Source organism: Varanus komodoensis, unplaced genomic scaffold, assembly GCF_004798865.1.
Source record: "Varanus komodoensis strain SLA01 unplaced genomic scaffold, ASM479886v1 scaffold5, whole genome shotgun sequence".
NCBI lineage: Eukaryota > Metazoa > Chordata > Lepidosauria > Squamata > Varanidae > Varanus > Varanus komodoensis.
This window is the reverse complement of record NW_025336087.1, coordinates 50,529,402-50,552,224: the sequence shown is the minus strand read 5'-3', so window position 1 is coordinate 50,552,224 and position 22,823 is coordinate 50,529,402. Positions and strand designations below refer to the sequence as shown.

The following is a 22,823-nucleotide window of genomic DNA, read 5'->3' as shown; positions in this document are numbered from 1 at the left end:
AGTTGTGGCACAGTAAATTTTGGAAGTACCAGTTGCAGTTTAGTTCCTGCAAGTTCTTAAATATTTTTATTCAGGGATCTTATATGTAAATGCATTTGGGTCAGCTGGCAAGGCTAGCAAACATGTCAGATGAAATATAATTAAACATTTAACAAAAAGCTTCTGGTAGACATATAGACAATATAGGAAACAACACACACTTAATATGAAGACCACCAACTTTGTGTGTCACACAAAAAAGATCCATGCACACAAACCCATACACGTGCTATTGCTTACAGACACATATGAGCAAGGACAGATATGTAAGTACTCCGCCCCCATCCTTATATACAGAGAAACTAAAGCATATTATATATTATCTAAATATATATATAAAGCTAACTTTTCAGTCTTGAGAAAACAAAAGCTATCCTCATATAACAGCCAAATTCCTACATAACTCAATTTCGACATCTCATCTGGTGTGAACTGCACTCATTCCTAGTGTAAACCCCACCGCGCTGTGCAATGATATACTGTAATGTCACATCGCAATCTGGATTTACTATAAAGGGCTTCTGACGAGTTTCAGAGCAGTAAACATTGCAGCGAGGTGTATTTCACACTGAGCTGGTTTTTATGAAGAACACTTCACCGCCCAGCCACGGCACCCAGATGATGAATGGTGAAAGATGCATGACAAGCTTCATCATTGTTTGTAAATCTTAACTGTTCCTGCTCACTAACTCTGCAGGCAATTTTCAAAGACAGCGGCCGACAGAAGGACAGCACAGCTTTCCTGAAGGTTATTCAACTTGTACTTGGCCTAAGCTCTGCCTCTGAGCAGCTATGCACTGGAAAATAAACTTGCTAGTTAACAGCTCCCCAACATTAAATAGTTGTTAATGAGAGCAAACTTGGAGAAATCATATTTCCAAGTATATTTCCGACTGATTTCTTAAATGGTTCGATGCACACAGTGAATGTGATGTTGCTATCTAGTAAGTCCACCATGTTGAGGGGCAGAATTTGAAAATAAGCAATGGAAATAATTGATTTAATCTCCTGATCACTAAAATTAAGCCTCACTGGATTATACAAACCGTATTTCCAAGCAGGTACCACACTGGACTGTAGCCCAAGTGACTCAACTCAAATCAAGTAATTTTGATTCATCCAGATTCTTTATTCATAACACTGCCCCCCCCACCCCACACACACGCACGCACACCACGGTCATGAACTAAGATAACAAATAACTACTGGCTTTGAAGTGACAATCACCAACATGCAGTATAACCTACAATTGCATAGATGGATAAATATACTAAGTATTCAAACATACATACCAAACCAATCTTCTTTTAATTACTTATCCCACAAATATAGCAGACCATTTAAAATGTGTTAAGATTTTAAACCGGTCTATGTGATCTTGAATATTAACATTAAACTACCTGCATACAATGCACACCTGTCCCAGTCTACTTCAATTACCACTCTGAACATCTGAAGACAGCCACCTCTTTAATGCTCTTTCAGTCTCTCATTCTTTATATCACCAGGAACACTTCAGGTTAAATTAGCTTTGTTATCTTGAATCAACAACCCTTCTATCCACACATGCACACATGCCAGAAATCTGAGGGCGTTTTAGCTTCTCCTCATTGTATATTCCCTTGAGTTAACAGAGATGCTAAACTGAGCTGACAGCCAAGGTGGAGGCGGAAACCGAGATAATTAGAAGGCTCTGAATCACCACTATTCTAGACTAAGAGAAATAGCAGCACAACTGGCATCTCAGCTATGAAGCAGTAAGCAGAGTTCTGAACTCACTGCAAGAACAGAAGCTGATGGGAAGGTAAAGGTAGCATGAATATTGTTGGCTTCCTAATCCACAAAGGGTTGCTGATTCTAGGTAAACAAAAATCAAGGCAACAATCTCATGTCATAACTACATGCTGATGATACACAGCATTATTTACTATTCATTCATTCAAGTTATATCCCCCTTTTTCTTACAATGAACTCAGAGCAGCAGGCATTCCTCCTCCTCCTCCTCCTCCTCCTCCTCCTCCTCTCATTCTTATCCCCACAACAAAAACCCTGTGAGGTAGGTTGGGTTGAGAGTCTGACTGGCCAAAGTAACCCAGTTTGCTCCTTGGCTGAGCTGGAAGTAGAAACCAGATTGCCTGAATCCCAGTCCCATGCTCTTAACTACCAGACTACATTGGCACAGTATTTCTTTTTTTCCTCTCAGTCTAGAGTGACCAGGAAGACTTCTGAACCATTGTTTAGAACTGTTACTTACTGAATGTGAACTAACAAATGGAAGCCTAATCCTAGGACACGACACAAAGTGCTGCTAGTCATTAGGTCCAGGGTAGGTCAGGCTGTTTTGGATACGTGTGCACATAATCTCCCCTCAAAAAATCAGCTGTGGTTTGGGATTCCCAAGCAATAGTAGCAGTGAGTGCTTTTGTCCTGTATCACTTCATAGTGAAATTGAACCCATTCAAGAGATAGTACAGAAAAAGCTGGTCCAAAAATGCAGTGGCAAAAACATTTGGACCAAGATGGTTTTTTAGAACATGTAATTCCTCTTTTATACCAAATACTGGTTATAACTTGAAGGGACCATGATACCTAATGGACCACCTGCCCTCATATAATCCCACCTGTCTACTCAAGGTGCAAGGGAGGCCATTCTGAGCAGTCCACTTTCAATGTACAGTTGGTAGGGAGTGCAAGAAAGGACTTCATCAGTAGCATCAAAGATACAGAAAAGAGAGCAATCGAGTCACCATTTCATTGTCCTACCAGTGGCTCATTTTTTGCCTCTCTAATAGTGTTCACATGTTACTATTACTTTTTGTGTGTATTTTAGATGGTTTTCAGCTTTTGAGTGTGATTTTTTAAAATCAATGGTATTAGCTGTCTTGACTGATGAAAGGCAAAATAAAAACCTTGTAACAAACAAAGCAAACATTTCAGCACTATAAGGCCACCAAAGGAATTCAAGAGGGAACAATTGCCCTGTTCGCTGTTCCTCTTCCCCAGCAGATCAACTTGTCTTGTCTGCTGAGGAATGTGGTTAGCAACAGTGAAGGAAACAGGGCTCTGAAAGTTGTCTACAAAACGGAAATGAAAAAGAACATTCCAAAGTGAGATGTTCAGGTATCAGAATAGGCAGGGAGGATTTATCTGGTAGGTAACAGATTTAGACACATAGGGAAACCCAGCACTTATTTAGCCAGCCTGTTGTCCCTGCTGCATGAATGCAGCAAATGGCAACAGCAGCCACAAATTGCCCATAACTCTTTTGCCTATGCCTATGGAATATCAGTTTAAGAATTTTTTATGTAACCTGGCTTCTGAGATTTCATCAGATAGTGCTCATATATTTAAAGGCTCTTTTTGCAATCTTAAAGACTGGAAACCCTTAAAAGGTTAGACCAGGGAATGGGTCATCCAAGCCACACTCCATCAGGACAGCTAGAGTGATGCATACTTGCTGATCTTTGAGCAGAGGTAACAGAGCACCATTTGTCTTTATAACTGGAACTTTGTCTGCTCTTCAATGGGGAAAGCTGTGTGGTAAGAAAACTGAGTCCTCAATTCTGTTGCCAGTTGGAGGAGTTCCAGACACCACTTTACCAGGGCATTCCATGTCCTCAAAACACATGGTCACACCCTCCTGACATCACTGGACCCATGGAAAACCAGGTGGGGAGTCATCCAGCCCTGCCCAATATATTTCTACACTCCTGAGTCACATATTAGATTTTCAGGAAACTGAAACACACTTGCATTCAATGCTTGCACTATACAATGAGAGAACGCACACTTGTCAACAAAATGCAAAATAAAGTTAATGTCTATACCAAGCAGACAGTAGTTAAAACTTAATTCTGACATCTAACATAGGGGTACAGAGGAAGAAGAGGTTTATTTGAATACTTCCACTTTGGTAAGATTTGTAGAGGTTTCTATTGTCTACTCCCTCCTGTCTGAACTGGAAGACAGCCCATGATATGGCAGTTTTTAGGGAGCAGAGCTAACACAGACTGGGATGAAGACATTTGTCTGCCTCTGGACTGAAAAATATACCTCCTGTATTTGAAATGATCAGTGTGTTAGGAAAGCAGGAGGACTATTAGCAGGACCATCAGAAAAGTGTGCCATGTGTTTTTATTCACACCCTTCATAATTGTACCTGTGCTTCTCATGCTGGCAGGTTCCCTGCTATGGAAAAACACTCTATCAGAGCTTAGAAAACACGGCTTCAGCTCAGTAAATTACATCTCCCTGCTTGTCCATTGCTGATTGATGAGATAACTTAGGGAACAATATCAGTATCTGGAATATCATCTAGACAAGAGTCAATATTGATTGAAAGTGCAGCAATTTATACAGTCTGAAAATGCTAAACAACACAGTGCTCTTCTCCCCAAATCCGATTAGAGTTATAAACACATTTGGGGCATTTTTATATCCCCCCATACTACATTTTAAAAGTACCCAGTTAGACAAAAAAATTAAATGTTAGAAAGAAAGAAGCATCATGGGCTTGGATCCAACAGTTGGGTGTACAGAAGTCCAGCAGCATAAAGGAACCCCTTTGCCCAAATTCCTTCATGGAACATCCCCAAATATGTTCTAGAATTTGTTCTCACCCTCAAAAGCAAATAGGAGGGTGAGCATATGAGGCATCTGAAAGGGGGAGGGGAAATCCATTCTGCTGGAGTCAACCCAATGAGTTTGCTGCAGGCTCTAAAACCAAATGGAAGGTCCACTAAAGAAATAGAAAGGTCTTACATGGGAAAGTGGCCAATAAAAACGAACAAATACAATTATTGCTACCCATTAGCAGGTGGGGTAAGAACAAAGCTTTAGAAAAAACAGAGGGCAAGTGAACCATTTTGAAATAATTTTGTTATTATTCTAGTCACTTTTGACTCTCCAACACTATACATTCCTGACTAGTTCAAAGTATTATATGGAAACCCGCGTCTTCCCACATAAAATCTGGAGAATGATATACTTACCATTTGCTTTTGTTTCCGAGTAAGAGGGGCTTTCCTCAAAAGTGAAAATTTGGGGGACACAGGTGGACCCCCCAACACTCTGTCCCAAATAGGAAGTTGAAGGATAGAAAGAATGCATCCTGTACTGGGAACTCACACTATGACGATTCTCTGGACTTTTCACCTGTTTAGAGAAAGAGCAGAAAGAAGGCGCGTGTTACACAAATATGAGAAATAAACAAACAAAAAATAGATTGTTTTCTGGAAGGATATTGACTCCTCTCCCCCTGGCACCCAAAATTTAGACTTTGGTTTAGCATCACTAATTCCTCATCACTAAATGTATAAACAGAACTAATACAATTCTTGTCAACCTAAGAATTCCTTGAGATGAAAACTCTCCATTTGTTCCCAAATAGGACAACAATCAAACTAAATGCTAAGTCTAATTATACACAACGGAGCTAGGTGTATTAGTTTTATTTATCACTAATAGCCATTAAGGAATTAGAGGGCTGGACTAGAGACAGGAGATTCAGGTTTGAGTTTCTGCTCAGTCATGAAGCTCACTGGGTAACTTCAGGGCAGTCGCTCACTTTGTGCCTAATCTACCTCACATGGTTGTTTTTGTAAGGATAAAATGGTCTGGGGGAGACTATGTAAGCCACCTTGGGTACCTTGCAAGAGGAAGGAAGGTGGGGTATAAATGCAATATAATAAGAACAGTAATACAATGAACCATACTTACTATGCAAGCACACATAGTCCATATTTGGATTAGGTCCCCAGGAAGCCAAGGGGAGATATTTAAACCTTTCATACTTGTCCCACAATTTCACCCTGTACCCTACAGTGGGCTTTTAAAAAGGGTTGGAAAGCTACAACTGGAACCTCCTCCTCTATGGAGGTGGGAAGAATTTTTAACCTTTTCTTTGGGGAATCACAGTTCAGTTCAAAGCAGAGTGGTGCACACTTACACAACAGCAAAGAGAACTATCACATATAGCTCTATTACTCACGTAGTGCACAATTAGACACTAAATGTTTAGGTTGGTCCCCAGTGTTAGCATTCTAATCTACTGAAAGGCCTTTCAACCCCCCCCCCCCCAAAAAAAAGCTCATTGTTGAGAGCTGACACTAGTATGACAGAAGTTCTTCTGCTTATGGGCTTTATAATTTCTTCAAAGGTTCAGCAATTTGTGGCAGTCCAGCAAAACCTGTGGCACTTGCTTGACAATAAATGATTGTGAGACACGAATGCACTGAACATGCACACTGAGATGCCCTCAGGCCACATTCTGTCTTCTTACAAAAATGCTACCTGTCTTTGGCTTTAAGAGCCATATGTAGACATGACTGCAAGGAAGGCTATACCCTCAACTGAAAGACTCCTAGACAAGAATTACAATAAACTTACTGATCCTTTTCCACCCTCGGTACACCAAATATGGAACCTAGGCCTCATTGTGGGATAATCAGGCATGAAACCCAGTTATACCAAGATCAAAGAACCATCTCTTGATAAGAGTTAATGCACTCATGCACGAAAGTACAGAAATGGGCAAATTAAAGCGTCCTCCTTAATGTCTGTGTCAGGTTATCAGTACGCACTTCTAAAGTTCCCCATATTTTACTCAATTTCAACTTAGCCTCCACATACCTACACTTTGGTCTTTCCACCTACAATCTCCTTCTGTTCACTGAGGGAAAGTGTGGGGGTACAGACACTAAGATGTAATGAAGCATGACGTGAGCCTGCAAAATCCCTCATGGAGTCTGCTTTGTCTCATTTTCTCAGATTTTTTTTTTAATGCAGGAGAATATTTAAATAGCATGCCCCTAAAATAAGGCTCTGTATTCAATACACTCCATATGCATTTTTGTATGAATTTTGAGCCAAACTGCTTCCTAAGGTTCAAAGCAGTATACAACCTGAAAGGCAACTTATGGGTCTTCTGTTGATGATGCAAAAGCAATGTGGCTGCCTTAACTTACATTCCCGTGCACCTGAGGATAAGTGATTTTATATGTTCCTTAGCTTTTGTAGAAATTTCTTGATTTGAAAATTGTATTCTTTTTTGAACAATAAATGTAGTTTCCTAAGTCCTTTCATGGGATCTGTGTGTGCAAAATGTTGCAACATGACTTATCCTTACTTATTTTGCCCTTTTTACAATCAGTCATTTAATACGTTGGCTATATATAAATAGACTATCACCTGTAGGTCCCAAAGATCAGTCTCTGTACCAGAGGCCCTGGAGAATGGCCACTGTAACACCTATTTTTAAAAGGGGACTGGGGAATTATAATCCAGTTCATTTTACATCATTTCTGGGTAAACTGATTGAAAGCATCATTAAAGAATCAGTTAAGCACATAGGACAAGAACTGCCAAAAAAGAATCAACATGACTTCCATGAAGTTAAATCCTGTCTCACAATAGAATTGAGAATGTCAGTAATGCAAGTGGACGGGGGCGATCTCATAGATGTTGTTTGCTTGGACTTCCAAAAGGCTTTTGACAGAGTCCCTTACCAAAGGCTCCTGAGCTACTCTAGTAATGATGGAGCCCAATTGAGAGGTCTAACTAGTAGTGCCCCACAGGACAGTATTATAGGCAGGATATAAATCCAGAGAGAGAGAGAGCGAGAGCGAGAGAGGACAAGTGCTTTTCAACCTCTTCTAGTCAAATTATCTGGAATTAGGGGTAGGCACTGAAGTGGCCAGGCTTGCTGATGACACTAAACCATTTAGGACAGTTAAAAGCAAAGGGGATAATGAGATTCAAAGGGATCACCTCAAGTTGGGAAAATGTCAAGAGCAGTTCCATGGAAGCAAATGTAAAGTAATGCAAGCTGGGGAGGGGAGAAATCCCAACTTCAAGGATAGGCTGATGCGATATGAGCTAGCAGTGACTGAGCAGGAAAGGGATCATGGGATTGTGGTAGAGTGTTTGATGAAAACATCAACACAGTGTGCAACTGTTAGACAAAGGCAAATTCCATGTTGGGCATAAGTAGGAAAGGAATCAAAACTGCCAGGATTGTAATCTGCTTATATAAATCTTTGGTACGACTGCACTTGAAATATTTGGGTACCGTTCTGGTTGCCACACCTGAAAAAGAACCTTAATGAGTTGAAAAATGTGTAGAGAAGCAGCAACTAAAATGCAACAATTCTCGTATGAGGAATGGTTACAACAACTGGAAATGAGCTTAGAAAAAAGGTGAGTTAAGGAGAGATATGACAGAGGTATCTAAAATTATGCATGGGGTGGAGAAAGTGGAGAGGGAAACATTTTCCCCATCTTCTGGTCATCCCATGAAGCTGACTAGTGGGAGATTCAGTACACTTAAAAGGAAGTACTTCTACACACAGCACATAGTTAAAACTACGGAATTCACTGGCACAAGTAGCAGCAATGGGCACCAATTTGGATGGCTTTAAAAGGGGACCAGATAATTTCACGGAGGTGACTATCAATCTTTAGCACTCAATGAATTGCTTCCTCCATTGTCAAAGGCAGTATGCCCGCATACACTAGTTGTAGAGGAGATTGGGCACAGGATCCTGTGGTAGCTGGTTTGTCACCATGAGCTGGACTAGATGGACCACTGGAATAAGCTAGCATGGTTTTCTTATGTTCTTCTCCAAAGAACAACAAAATCACTGCAACTTCATTTGTTTCAGAGCATTTATCCAGAAAAAAATAAAATATAGAAAGTATATGATGAATACACAAAATGGTTACAAAACAGGAGAAATGTGAATTTCAAAGAAAATTCTTTAAATTGCAGCAAATGGTTTTTTAAGCTTTTGAGCCTTATCATGTACATATGTTGTCTTAAATTTCATATGACTGAGACAAATCTGTTTGATTTTAAAATGACTGAAATACTCAAGTTGTGTATCTATGTTTGGGTTAACGGATGTTTGGATTGCACTCCTCCCATATGATGAAAACCCATTTGGAGATTTCAACCTGGCCTTGTTTTACCCCATGGCAAACACTATAGACCAGAAATTTTATCTAGAATGTGGCAATATGCAGCAATTCTATGACCCTTCCATCAGTCTCCTCAAGATTCTCAGAAAAGTAAACCTAAAGAACCAGTCAAATGTGCACATATTCTTTGGACATCAATTGAAGAACCACCAGAACCCACTACACAGTTATTTGGGATGCTGGGAGTTTATGGAACTTTGAATCCTAACAGTGCACCTTCATTCTCCAGCTACCTAGACAGTTCTCTGGTATGATGCTGAAACATTTTAGAACTTTTTACAGAAGCTGTTTTTTAAAAGTGTGCTGTTCACACCTTCGTCTCCTTTTGGCTTTTGTTTTCCCATGCATCCCATAAAAATTATCATGGGACAAGGACAATATAATTTTAGCAGCTATAAAATGGCACTATGATCCACTGGTGCTGAAAGGATGTCTAGTTTGTTTGCCTTCCCCAGAGGATATGGGCAATGACCTGTTTCCTTTCAAGACTTCTTGTGTTCCACCCCCCTTCCATTTCTTAAAAAAACCAACTCACCTAAAATCTCAGGATCCAATGAATTATTACAACTATTATTAGTAGTATGTGGTTGCTGGGCTAGCAAGAGACATGTTTTATAATCTTATTACTCGCACCAAGTCTGTGAACCACAGTACGACCTACAGACGGAGGCTAGGCTCTGCAAACAATATGTGTTGGATTAACCACTGAAGAAAATCCAGAAAGGTTTAAGCTTTGTTTTATTAAACTGTTTAGAACATATAACACAGTAAATCTGAGCCACAAGGTTTCCTTTTTATAGAGCTTAGCTACCCTATTTTATAGTAACGGTAAAGAACCAGCCAAACATAAAAATGCTTGACCTTAGCATTGTATTATAGAGGGGACCTAGAAGATCATTTACTCAATGAGGTTGCTGAGAGTTGTGCATTAAGTGTTTCAGCACAAGGGATGTTGAAAATTTGTGTCTCAGTGTACCATAGGTGTTTCACAAAGTACACCATTAATTCTCAGGGAAGAGGGCAAAAAAAAAAAAAAATCCATAGGAAACACCATCTTAGTCCTTGTGAATTTTATAATGAAAAACTGTGGACCAAAGTAAATCTTCAAGTCTCCAGGTAGAAAGACAAACATATTTCAAGCATCTGTGGCTAATAACTGATGTACCTTGTTAAGCTCTTTCTCTCTGCTATTCCAGGGCCAGAATGGACATAAGAATGCTGCAGATATTGCCCCCCACATTCATATTCTGTATCAAAGGATGGATATGAGAACTACAGAAAGTTGGACTTCTGCACTCAGCATCAAAGTGCATGAGCATGCACAGCACATACTAAGGGAGCACTTAATTTTTCAACATACTATTTCAGCCTGGTCTCTTAAAGAAAATGTTCAAGCCACATATGCCTTTCATTGGAATAGAGGGAACAGGTGATCTCCATGCGCATTCTGCAATGGCAGGGCAAGGGTTAGGTTGCTGTGGCTCCTTTATGTGCATTCAAAAAAAGCCAACAAATCTCTGTAAATTGCATTTAGAGAATTTTCAAGGGTTGAACTGGTAGCAGCATTCCTTCACTGCAGTAACTCCTCCCAGGTGCTAACCACAAGGATAATCTAGACCTATAAAATGAATTGATTGCTGTACATAATATTGTATGCCTTGTATTGTATGTATGTTATTTTTTTTTACAAAGAGTAATAAAAAAGTCACGAGATTACACTTCATGTTAGCCAAAAAAAATGTCAAAATCTGTATCACTGGAAAAGTTTCATTAAACAAACACTTGAAGGTCACAAAATATTATGGAAGCTTTAAGTTTTCATCAGGTGAAATGGTCATCAAAACAAAAAGAACATCAAAAGAGAGGGAGAGAAAAAATGACTGATGTTCAAGTCATGAAGCTTGGATTTGATTAGTGGAATATGCAAATGAAAGGAGGGTACAAATATTCAAATAAGGCTCTGCCAGGTACAGAGATAATTTCAAGTGGTTTCTGGGAAGAATTCTGCACTCCCAATTTTGCTTGGTTTACCATCTTGATCAATGAAAAGCTCCAGGTAATTCAAAAGCTTGCACAATATTTTGCAACCACTTTATTAGGCCTAATAAAGTTATTAAACTGACAAATATTTTGGATTTGTTTTCTTAAAAGGAAGTGGAATTTTCAGTATTACCATATTAACTGTATTATATTCCTCATTATCACATTAGAACTGTTTGGAGCAACTGAGATTAAATTCTAAATTCTGCTCAGTGACTTTTCCTTCATGAAGAAAAATATGGTGACTTTACCATGGTTTGCCTCTCTTGGAATCTAGGATGAAAATATAAGCACCATCCATATCTGTCCCACCTTGATAGACAAACTTAATTAACCTTTGCTATTCTGTTCCAACCTACTGTTTTAGACAGAAGCAGTGACCCACAAACAATATGTTACCATCAGAATCTCAACCACTGTGACATCAAGAGATATAGCCCTATCAGCAGTATCGGAAAATAAACGGCTTAGATTAGCTTCTCCAAGAAATATGGATTATATTCATGTCACACTTGAGCTGTCAGAAACATTAGGTTACTTTTAGCATAAATCTGTATTGTGAAGGGTATCTTACAAATACTGAATATGATGTACACCTGCATGGCAAACCATAACTGTTTTAGGCTGCAGAGAGGATCCAACAATATGTTACTACTGGACCCAATATTTAAAATTCCAACTGGCTTTGTTTCTAGAGTGGTGAGAATTATATTTTAAAATGCTGTGTGGAATTCAATCTATAAATTGGTATCTGATAACAGACTACTATCACTATCTATCAGACAGATAGATGGATAGATAGTGCAAGCTTATTCAGGACAATAGTGTCTCCCCTCAGCTCTATTTTTCTTATTTAGGATGCAATCCTACACATGCTTAGACAGAAAGTCCTACAATTTCCAGCATTCTGGGAACTGTAGGACTTTTCCCTCTCTGAAAACATTAAATGTGTCTTTAATTTGTTTTACACACACATATATATCTACACTATTCATTCTTTTCATTTCTTGGACAAGTTCACCAAAGAAAACTTGTATGTATACAGAAGTATATAAAATAACCCAAATTCTTTGAAGACAAATTAAATGCTGAACAGTCAAAACTGTGAGAAGCAGAGAAGATAACCAGACACTAGCATCAACTGTTGAGGAGCCAAAGCAACCAAAGGACAAGGATGTTTCCACCTCTGAATGATGACCAATTCAAACCTTATGGTCTTCATTCAGAAGAGAGAGGAAAATGTTTCCATGTGACAACATTCCTCAGACACACTAACCTCTGATATTGGCTTACTATGTGGATTCCCACAATTCTTGTGAAGAATCTCTGAATAGACACCAGCAGCCATTAGGAATGGAAATACCCAGCATGGTCAGCTGTTTTTATACATTACCATCCTTATGTGGATCACAGCCATTTCAAACCTTTTTGGTGACTCCCCCTGAGGACTGTAATGAGGGTAAAGGTGATGAGGGTAACATTTTTCTTAGTTGAGGAGGCAACTACTTTGAGTTCATATTCTAAGCTGCTTAAATTATGTCTGTGTTTTTTAAATCCTTCACACACAAGTTGTTTAGGTCAACAAGCTCAACACCTCTTCTAATTAACAATGTAATATATTTCTTAGTACAGCCAATTAATTTTTCCTTTTAGCTTTCCAAGGCAGTTATTTAATATTTTCTTTCTAATCATTGAGACAGCAAAGAATTAAAACAGGTAGTGCCCATAAGTTGGAGATAATCTGACGGCACATAAAAACAAAAATCTAAAATGGAACATGGTGATTTTTGCCCTATTGTATTTAAAATATAAAACTCCAAGATCTCCATTTATATCTGGTATTAATTCAGGGTATAATATCTGAAGCTTTTGGATGCCTTTTCCTTTGACCATTGTTTCCTTGACTAGAAAGGAGACTTATTATGGTAGCAAAACCAGAAAGGGAAATTAGACTTCAGGGGCAAGAATTCCTGTTTGGACAAGCTTTTACAAATATTCTTCTGTTTAGATAGTGTTTCATTTCCTCTAATCAAGAACCTAACTTCAAATGGATAGACTAAAGCTAAAATTCTACATACACTTGCAAGGGACAAAGTTTTATTTTACTCAGTGGGTCTTACTTGTGAATATAAGCCTGCAACATGAGAAAAGCACATACTGATGTGAGTCATCTATGTGAACTAGAAATTAATTGACCTCAGAGGACCAAAACACTTAAACTGAAGAATGCAAATTAACAAATCCATGACAGTGAGATACGGTTAAAAATTGTTGCTTCCCAGTATTGCCATGCCTCAGTCTCTGGCCTTACAGAAAAGTGGAGCCATGCTTGTTATGTTTGATAACTTAAGAAAGTCAAGCAAGGTAGGTGCTAGCACTGTACTTCATGGTTAGGATTCATCCAAAACTATGAACCAAACGGGCAAGGTGGTATGGTTTGCACTTAATGGATCCGACAGTGCAAGAATATGTTTTTGAATTACATGGACATCTCCCAATTCTCTTCTGTGGAATGCCCAGCACAAAGCAGCTATACTTCACTTCTGCTTCACTGAAAATTCAAGTCTGCATTCTTCTGTATCAACAAAAGCTGTTCTCCAAAAAACACTGCAAATTATTCAACCCTTGAAAAACCTCTTAAGTAATTTAGGGTTAAACACAGCACCCATCAGTGGAGCAGAAACACTGAAATGAGAGAAACACTGAAATGAGACAAGCTTCTAAGGAAACAACTCTAGTTTCTGAAAAACTGGGTAAAGTGTAATGATGGGAAAATTAGCAGACCAGAAGACCAAATATACATGAAGTCATTTCCCATATAGTAATTACTCACTACTTTTGGTGGAAATGGTTTGACGCTAGCTGTTAAGCCAATAATAGAATCCTACTTTCTATAAACAGTAGTGTTACTTTAATAGTTGCTCTAACATTCATATTATGCTTGTACCATTGGGTCTTCTTTTTAAACATACAACTGCTTATATTTTCACTGCCCTATTTACTTCATTACTTATTAGTTTCAGTTTGTTGTGAGTCAAATTCATTCCAGACATTATTTATCCATTCTATATTGGAACAGATAGGTATTTTAATGCCATGCTGTATATTATGGTTTATATCAGCCTTCCCCAAACTGGCATCCTCCAACGTATTTTTTTATTTATTAAATTTATATCCGGCTTTTTTCTTACAAAGAACTCAAAGCAACTTAGCCATGGAGCTCACTGGGTGACTTTAGGTCAGTCACTCACTCTCAGCCTAACCTAGTTCACAGGGTTGTTGTTGTGAGGATGAAACTGAACTTGAATTACTGTGACAGCCTAAATGTTCTTCAGACAAGACCATGGATCTAGTGCACAGACACTCCACAGGAATCTGCAACTACAAGTTGTAGGTGCAGCTATTAATTAACTGAATGGCTTTAAAAAGGTATTAGTGAAATTCTTGGAAGATAAAGCTATCCATGGTTACTAGTTGTCTTCTAATATGTCTCTGTATACAAGCTGCTAGGGAACTCAAGTGAAAGGCTACTCTTGCCCTCATGTGCTGCTTTTGGACTTTCTATGGCGATCTGGTTGGACACTGCAGGAACAGAACTCTGGACTATGTAGGTCTTTGGTCTCATCCAGGTCTTCTTATGTTCTTATCCCTGACATTATTAATTGACACAGTACCTGCCACTGATTTCCTGATTGGCTTGACATATAGGTTGCTTGGCGGCTCAGGAGGCTGCTTTTGACAGGGGACCCAACCAGTGGGCTCCCCATATCTCCAGAAGTGGTTTCACTAGACACAGCCATCTGGTACTGCGAGTAGTTGTATAGGTTGTTGTAGTAAGGATACAGGGATGGCTGGTAAAAACTGCTGTAGTAGGTGGAGTCCACAACTAAATCAGATGTGCTCTCCAGATGCCCTCTGGTGGCCAGGGAAGAAATGTCCTGAATCAGCATCCGTCCCTCTAAAAGAAAGAGAACACACAAATGGTTACAGAGGAGCAGAAACAGTTTGTAAAAGGTGAAGTTTTATCTCTCAGGACATTTCAGACTTGAGTGGCAAAATGCAAATTCAAGGAATAGAAGATTGGAGAGAGTGGACACCCAGAAGATGGCATGAAATTGAAGGGATGACTTCAAATTCTTCTAGTCCACTCCCAGATGTCACCAAGGAAAATCAGGCCTTTTCCCAAAATAAAAACATCCTTATAATTCCTCACCCTCCTGCACAACTCAATACAGAAATCCAGTGTGACGTGGTTAAACTGCTTGACTGGGACCCAGCAGTGTGGGTTCAAGTTCCCATGAAGCTCACTGGATGACTTTGGCCAGTCTCTGGTTCTCAGTCCAACCTACCTCACAGGATTGTTGTTGAGAAAACAAGATGGAGAGGAGGGGACCCTATGTAAGCCACCTTAAATTCCTTGCAGGAAAAAGGCTGGGCTGTAACTATAACAACATAAATAAATAGATAAATAAATGTCACTGGTGAAATATCTCAACATGATGTCATGGAAACCAGAGAGCATTTTTGCTGCCCTCCCCTCAACATTTTTAAATTTTACAGTGTTTACAGCTTTTCAACCTTAATGATTCCCGAATCAGGCCAGAGTTTGGAAGTCAAGCAGGCAATTCTGCCCTCACAACGCCAGACCTGGAACAGGGATTGCCCCCGATGGCATGAAACAATGGCTCTGCTCCACCGATGGGCACAGCAAGGAAGGCAATGAGATTAGATGTTCTTCAGAGTCCACTCCACAGTCCACCAGGTGTTCCTGCAGCCTTTATATATTTAGCTCATATCCTGCCTTTCCACCAGGAGTAATACTCAAATAGCATTGCAAATAGCTAACACCAAAATATAGGCTGTAATGGTAAGTTATGATTTGAACATCAAAGCCTACTGATACATCAAAGAAAGAAAAAAAGACAGAGCATCCACCTTTTAATATCTATTTCAGCAAACAGCTTGAATGCTAAAAGCTGGTCCAAATACAAAGTCTATTCCGTCTGGCAGAAGTACAAAGATGGCACTAACCTGGATTCCCCAGTCATCCAGTCAGTGGTATAAGCAGCTTCTATGCCACTTGACATCCAAGGTTTGCCAAGCAATTTCCATAAACAAATATACAGTACAGTATGAAAACCAATATTAAAAAGTGTAAAACAATAAATACCTTAAAAGCAACAACAAAGCAGTTGCTAAAGCATAGGGCATAAGATAGAAGTATATTATAACTGACTATAAGTCAGGGAAAGCCTGAATAAAAAAATGCATTTTCAAGAGGCATCTGAAGCTCATCTGTCACCTCTCAAACCAGATGTGAGAAAATATTCCAGGGGATGGGTGCCACTAGCAAGACAGTTCACATATGCACCACAACCAGACAACATTCTTTTCGGTCATGAAATGGCCAATATGGCCTCCTTGAAAGTTCTCAGGAGTATTTGTAAATCTGATGTAAATCAGGAGTAAATCTGATGTATTTAGGGGAAGGCGGCCAGATATGCACTTAGCATAGTATCTGAGAAGCACAGAGTGTCCAATTAACTTTCATGTTTAACTTTTTAAATTTTATTAAATTACTAAATTTGAAATTAAACAATGAAAGAACAACCAGACAGACCAAAACTAAACAATACAAACGAAAACAAATATTCCATCAGCGTTACATCAATTATAAATGTAGTTATTAAGAATGTGGGAATGGGACTCTTTTTTTCTAGTCATGGAACTAACTGGGTGACTTCGGGCCAGTCACAAACTCTCAGCCCAACCTACCTCACAGGGTTCTTGCTGTGAGGATAAGATTCAGAGGTGGAAAATTATATAAGCTTCATTGAGTTCCTTGAAAGAAAACAGGTGGGATATAAATATAATTATGATGTAAACAATAAAATCATGCCAGATTGCATAACATAAATTATGCTTTCTTAAATCCCAAAGACCTAAAAACAGAACCTGGAACACATGATGTTACATAATTGGGAAGAATGTCAAGTGACTTGAATCAGTACCATCAGACGTTCTCATGGCTGGATACAGCTCCTGCAGTAACACAGTGCAATCATAAAAGAGAGGATTTGTAACCTGTGACAATATTTATTTTATTTATTTATCCCAGTGACTGGGGCTCAAGTTGGCTCACAACATAAAAAACGTACATAATTAAATAACCATGAACTACAGTTTGGCTGTTGGGACAATTCTGTAAACCTGAGATTTGTAGGAAGATGCACAGATTATGCATTCATAACCAACACAAATTACTACTTGTGCAGTAGTGCTGATTTAAGCTAGAATTGTCAAGAGTGACACCATTTAACTGCATTGTGGGGAATAGATTGAGCCTTGTGCACAGTTAACGCTGGAAATCAGAGTGTCAAGATTAGGTAGACAGTTTCCTTTCCTTTTCTCTATGCTTGTATGGTCAAATAAGTGAGCTGAAAAAACAGGGATCAGCAGGGAGAGAGTACAGTTTCTTGTCACAACCCTCTTCTTTGGATCAAACTGCATTACCATATGCACAATGCCAAAGCTGCTAAATTGTCAATAATACAATGTATTAAAGATTACAACAAAAATGCCACAGTTTAATTTAAAGGGCAACTACAATCAATAAAAAAATAATTCCCAAGCAACTTGTGCTAATTCACTTGCTATAAATCAAGACAGCATATGCACTCTGAGTGCAAAATAACATTCCAAGGCTGAGAAGAAAATGCAGAGCAAGGCAATAGCATTTTATTTGATATGCAGACCAAAGCTAAGCAGACTTCAACTATACAGGATCTTTTTTTACTTGAATTTCAAGATCTATTAACTAGAGTCAGGTACAAAACATACACAGGCACAGACATTTGGAATTGGAACTTTCCAATTGTTTTGGATCAAAGTTTCTATAATCCGTTTGTTGTCCACACTGATAGGGTAGGTGGCAGGTCATCCAAAATATTTGGGCAGTGTGGTGCCCACGCCTTACTCAGAATTATGGGACAGACTAGACTGCCTTTTCATTTTCAGTACTGGAAATACAGTTCTTTCACACAAAAATCCACTTCTAGTTTTGGTTTAACAGCCCTTTTGCCGGGGGAGGGGGGTGCCAGGAAGCCTTAATGTTGTTGCTATTGCTAAACTGGAAGCAGAAACCTCTTGTCAATCTCCCACAAAGCACCTAGAGATCTACCAGAAGTTCCTGATCTGACTTTGTGCCCACCCTTAATACAGACCATCTCTATTCAAGAAACTACTCAACTAAGCTCAATTTAATAAAGGGATAGCCAGGAAGGATAAGTACAGAAATACATAAAATTAGACAAAATTCCAACAAAACATGAAGAAAAAATGTTTTACAAAATATGGTTAAGCAAGATTCTAGCTTATTACCTAACATGAATGCAGACATTTTAAGAGTAGTTTAAAAAAACCCTTTAAAAGACAAAGGCCAAAAGATTTCAAGATTTCGATGGGGAACCTGAAGCTCACACAAATAGAGGTTAGAGATCTGTGTTATTGTATAAAATACTAAATTAAGTAAAATAAAGGACAGAGTTTCTAGCAGCCATGGGAGAAAAATGGCTTAAAGATGTTCCATTTAAACATCTTTAGATCGCAACTTGCTGTCTTTCCTATTCTAACTCCATCACACAGTTCTTCCATTCATTCCAGATCAATGTGCCATACAATAAATACTACTATTGATCTTCCATACTGTACAAAAGGCTTCAGGAATGCAGCATATTAACTTTAGTTAGTAATAATTCTTTTCTGAAGAGTGTGCTATATTGCTAAGGAAAGTAAAGCTGTGGGTCAGCTATACTACAGGTAAGTTGTTATTTGATGCAACCAGTGAGACAGGTACTCACAAGTTCCCGTTAGGGCACACCCAGGAAGAAAAGTACTTTCAGCACTTGTGAACAATATAAGTATGTTATAAAGGGTTAGCCTAGATAAATACGGTTTATTCTGCCTAGCAATGGCTCTCCAAAGCCTCAGGAAAAGTCAGGGATCCACAAAGTATATTTTGGCTAAGTACCCAATAATTACATATACTAACTGGTACCAATATACTAAGGGTACCTCTCATCACATGTAGAGTACCTTTCCCTTTCTACCCAGTGAACAGTACCATGTTGTGTCCCCATGTCCCCCAGTTAAAGAGAAGGTCTAATGGCACATATGGCATAGTTTCCCAAAAACCTAAGCCCCACAGAAGTTTCCTTCTGAAAATTAAACATCACCCAACACACAATGGCAAAACACAGAAAGCATCTTAAGATGTGGGTTTTTCAGTTAGGCAATATTTTGTCTCTCCCACAGAAATTCACCTCCAAATGTTGCTTCCTTCCCTGTAGCAGCTCCCTTTCACAAGCCAAATTTTATTAACTACCTTCTGCAGTTGGTGTTAAAATCACCTGTTTCCTCTAAAATGAAAAAGAGCAAAGTAAGTTTGAAACAGCATAGGATCACCAACAGAGTGGTAGCTTTTCATGGTGGGTAAGGGAGTGGTTTGTGAAACAAACAAAAAAACTTGCCAAGGGTAAGAAAAATAAGAATTAATATTAAGAAAAATAATAATATAAAAAATTTACACATAAAGACACCAAGATATTTCCAGAGAAAAGAGGACTGTAGAGTAGTAAAAATGCTCAAGAATTAAAGAGAAGAGAAATACTACTAGGTACACCAGAGACACGTCAAATAATTGATGGAAAAGGTGGGAACTCCTCCCTTTTATTACTGATACTGGGATGGGGGAGGGGTTCCTGCAAAACCACTCTTAGATACTGAAACTTCCCAGTAACAGGCTTCACACAGGTGCAGAGGCCATATGTGTGATGCACAGAGACCACAAAGAATCTCTGGTTTTCCTCTCTCTTCTTTTTCATTTGAAATGCAAATAAGAGGAGCCAGTTACAAGTACTAGAAAAAGGTTTTCCTCATCACTGCAAAGGTGAACAAACAAAAAGATGAAAGCAGGCCCTAAGCATGGCATAAGCTAGATATAGACCTACTGGCAGGTATCTAAGTGATTTGCAGATCTGCAAGAATTTTTTAATCCCAATTTTTTAACAATAGCAACAAGAAAATGTATCTTCTAATCTACCTTGGCTTATGCTATAGCCAAGAAGAAAGCTTGGAATAACCAGAAGTGGATTTTTGAATATAAGGAGCTCCCATTCAGTTCTGGTATGCAACAGACATTTTGGGGTTCAGAATTCTTCAATATTAGGTACAGGTGTTTTGCAGCTGGTTCTGACTTCTGGCTCTCAGAGTTCTTTTAAACAACAATCTCGCAAATTAGCTAAGTAAATTTGAAATTGCTCACTACTTTTCTTAGCTAGTCAGTTAATTTGCAAGGCAACCCTTCCTTGCTCTTAAAATACTTAGTTCCAATTAGAACTAAATAGCACCTTGATTTGCTGGGTAGGGTGAGGAGTACATTTATTGTTGCTCCTACAAAGCAAAATATCTTCGGCTGATCCTGAAGAATTTGCTGAGTACCAAGGAGAAGACAGTGCTAGGGGAAGTTAGCAGCACTACAGGCAAAATGCTGTGGTTCAGTGGTACAGTGCTTGCTTGGTATCCAAAAGGTCCCAGGTTCAATCCCCAGTGTCTCCAAGTACGGCTGGCAAAACTACCTAGAAAGCAGCTGGCATTGCTGACAATACTGGGCTAAACTGAGCCAATGCTTTGCTATCATAAGGCAGCTTCCTACCTTCACAAGGAAGCCTTACCACATGGGGGAAGCACAGAGAAAGGTAGCCTGGTTCCAGATGGCTGGCTCCTAATACAACCCAATCACTACCCTTTTGTTACAGTCAACAAGCAGAATTCCAGCTCACTTTCCAGGCTATTGACAGTATTTATTTTATTTAAAGCTTTTCTATCCTGTCCTATTACAAAAAGTCTCAGGACAGTCATACAATACAAATAAAAATAAAAAAGCACACCATCACATCCTCAATAAAACCCCAATTAAAATAGCAATTAAGTCTTAAAATACTGGGGAAATAAAAAGATTTTGGCCTGGCACCGAAAAGAATAAAGTGCTGGCATCAGGAGCATCTCTCTGGGAAGCATATTCCATACCCAGGCCCTTCTTTAGGTTACCACTCTCCTAATCTCCTTCAAAAAGACCTCCCAAAGAAGGGCCTCCAACCCAGATCTTAAGTGGCAGGCAGGCACATAAGGAAGGAGACACTCCTTCAGATATCCAGGTCCAAAACCACTTAGGGCTTTATAGGTCATCACCAATACCTTAAATTGTGCCTGGACTTCAAATGGTAGCCAGTGTAGATGGTAAAAGACTGGCGTTATATGTGCAGATCAGCCAGTCCCTGTTATCATCCTGGCTGCTCTGTTCTGAACCAAGTATCCGGACCATCTTCTAGGACAGCCCCATGTAAAATACATTAGTCTGATTGGGAGGTTACCAGAGCATGGGTCACTGTTGTTAGGCTCTGCTCATCCAGGTAAGGGCACAGCTGATGAATCAGCTGAAGCCGAAGGAAAGTGCTCCTCACCATTAGCAGCCACCTGAAACTCCAAGACAGCTCTGGGTTGAGAAGCACTCCGAAACTACGTACCCTGTCCTTTAGAGAAAGGGCAAGCCCATCCAGAACAGTGCAAAGATCACTTACCCCGGAAGCAGAACTACCTCCCAAAAGGACCTCCATGTTGTCAGGATTTATTGGCCCTCATCTAGCCTATCACATCAGTCAGACACCAGTTAAGGACAGCCTCTGCCTCACCTGGATTAGTTGTAAAACAGAGGTAGAGCCCTGAGGAACTCTGTAGTAAAGCTGCCATGGCACAGAGCCATAATCCCCCAGCAGCACTTTTTGGAATCAGTCAGCCAAAGCAGTGCCTCCAATCCCCAACTCAGCCAGTACTACACATTATGTCTGTGTACATCCTGCTGTTTCTCTATTACATTTATATCCCACTTTTTCCTTTCAAGGAACTCAAGGAAGCTTACATAATTAAAAACAACAACCCTGCAAGGCAGGTAGGGCTGAGAGTCTGTGATTAATCCAAAGTCACCCAGTTGGTTCTAGTCCCCACTGAGCCATGGAACTGAGATCTTCCACATCCCAGTTCCACAAATTGAAGCTCCACGTGCTTTTCGTATAAGCTTTGCAGTGGATACTTTTATAGCCCCATTTTCAACAAACTTTTAATCAACAACATCCTTTAACTAGATTTTATTTGTAATGAAAGTGGTACATCATGACGGTGTGGATCCAACATCATGCTAACACTAGCACAGCAGGAATTACCCCACCACCCCTCTTTCCTCCCCACTTGCAGCATGTCACTAGAAAGAATGTTCACATGGGTTTCTGGAACATCCTTTAAGGGCACAGGTGCAGGTGAGGTGGAACTGCTCACTTCCAATTCAACTAACAGAATTGCCTCCATAAGCAGAATTGCAGCACTGGCTCCAATCCCATAATGCTACAACATTTATTTCTGTATTATGGTTGCATGCTGCTATAAAAAATAAGTGACTCCCATTGCATCAATAGCAGCTTTCCTACCAGGAGAGCTTCAGTGATGCCTGACTTGTATCAGGATGAATACCAGTGGGCAAAGAGTGACTACCTCTACACAGTCCCAGGTCCAATTGCCATCTTTAGTTATTTTAACATCTAAAAACTATATACACCAATTGCAATCACACAATCAGCATCACATCTTGACTGGCAGTTATCACATAATGTCAAACTTTATCACATCCAGTTTCTTCCAGCCCTCCCCAATCCTGTACC

At 39.4% G+C, this 22,823-nt stretch overlaps 1 protein-coding gene across 1 annotated transcript in view; it reads right to left on the bottom strand.

Moving 5' to 3' along the window:
- Nucleotides 1-22,823, bottom strand: part of DMRT1 (doublesex and mab-3 related transcription factor 1) — a 65,842-nt gene that overhangs the window by 18,763 nt on the left and 24,256 nt on the right. The window contains exons 3-4 of the mRNA XM_044446389.1: nucleotides 14,730-15,011; nucleotides 5,031-5,193 (exon numbers count right to left, since the gene is read on the bottom strand). Of these exons, the coding sequence (XP_044302324.1) occupies nucleotides 5,031-5,193; nucleotides 14,730-15,011 (445 nt within the window). The remainder of the gene's footprint in view (nucleotides 1-5,030; nucleotides 5,194-14,729; nucleotides 15,012-22,823) is intronic.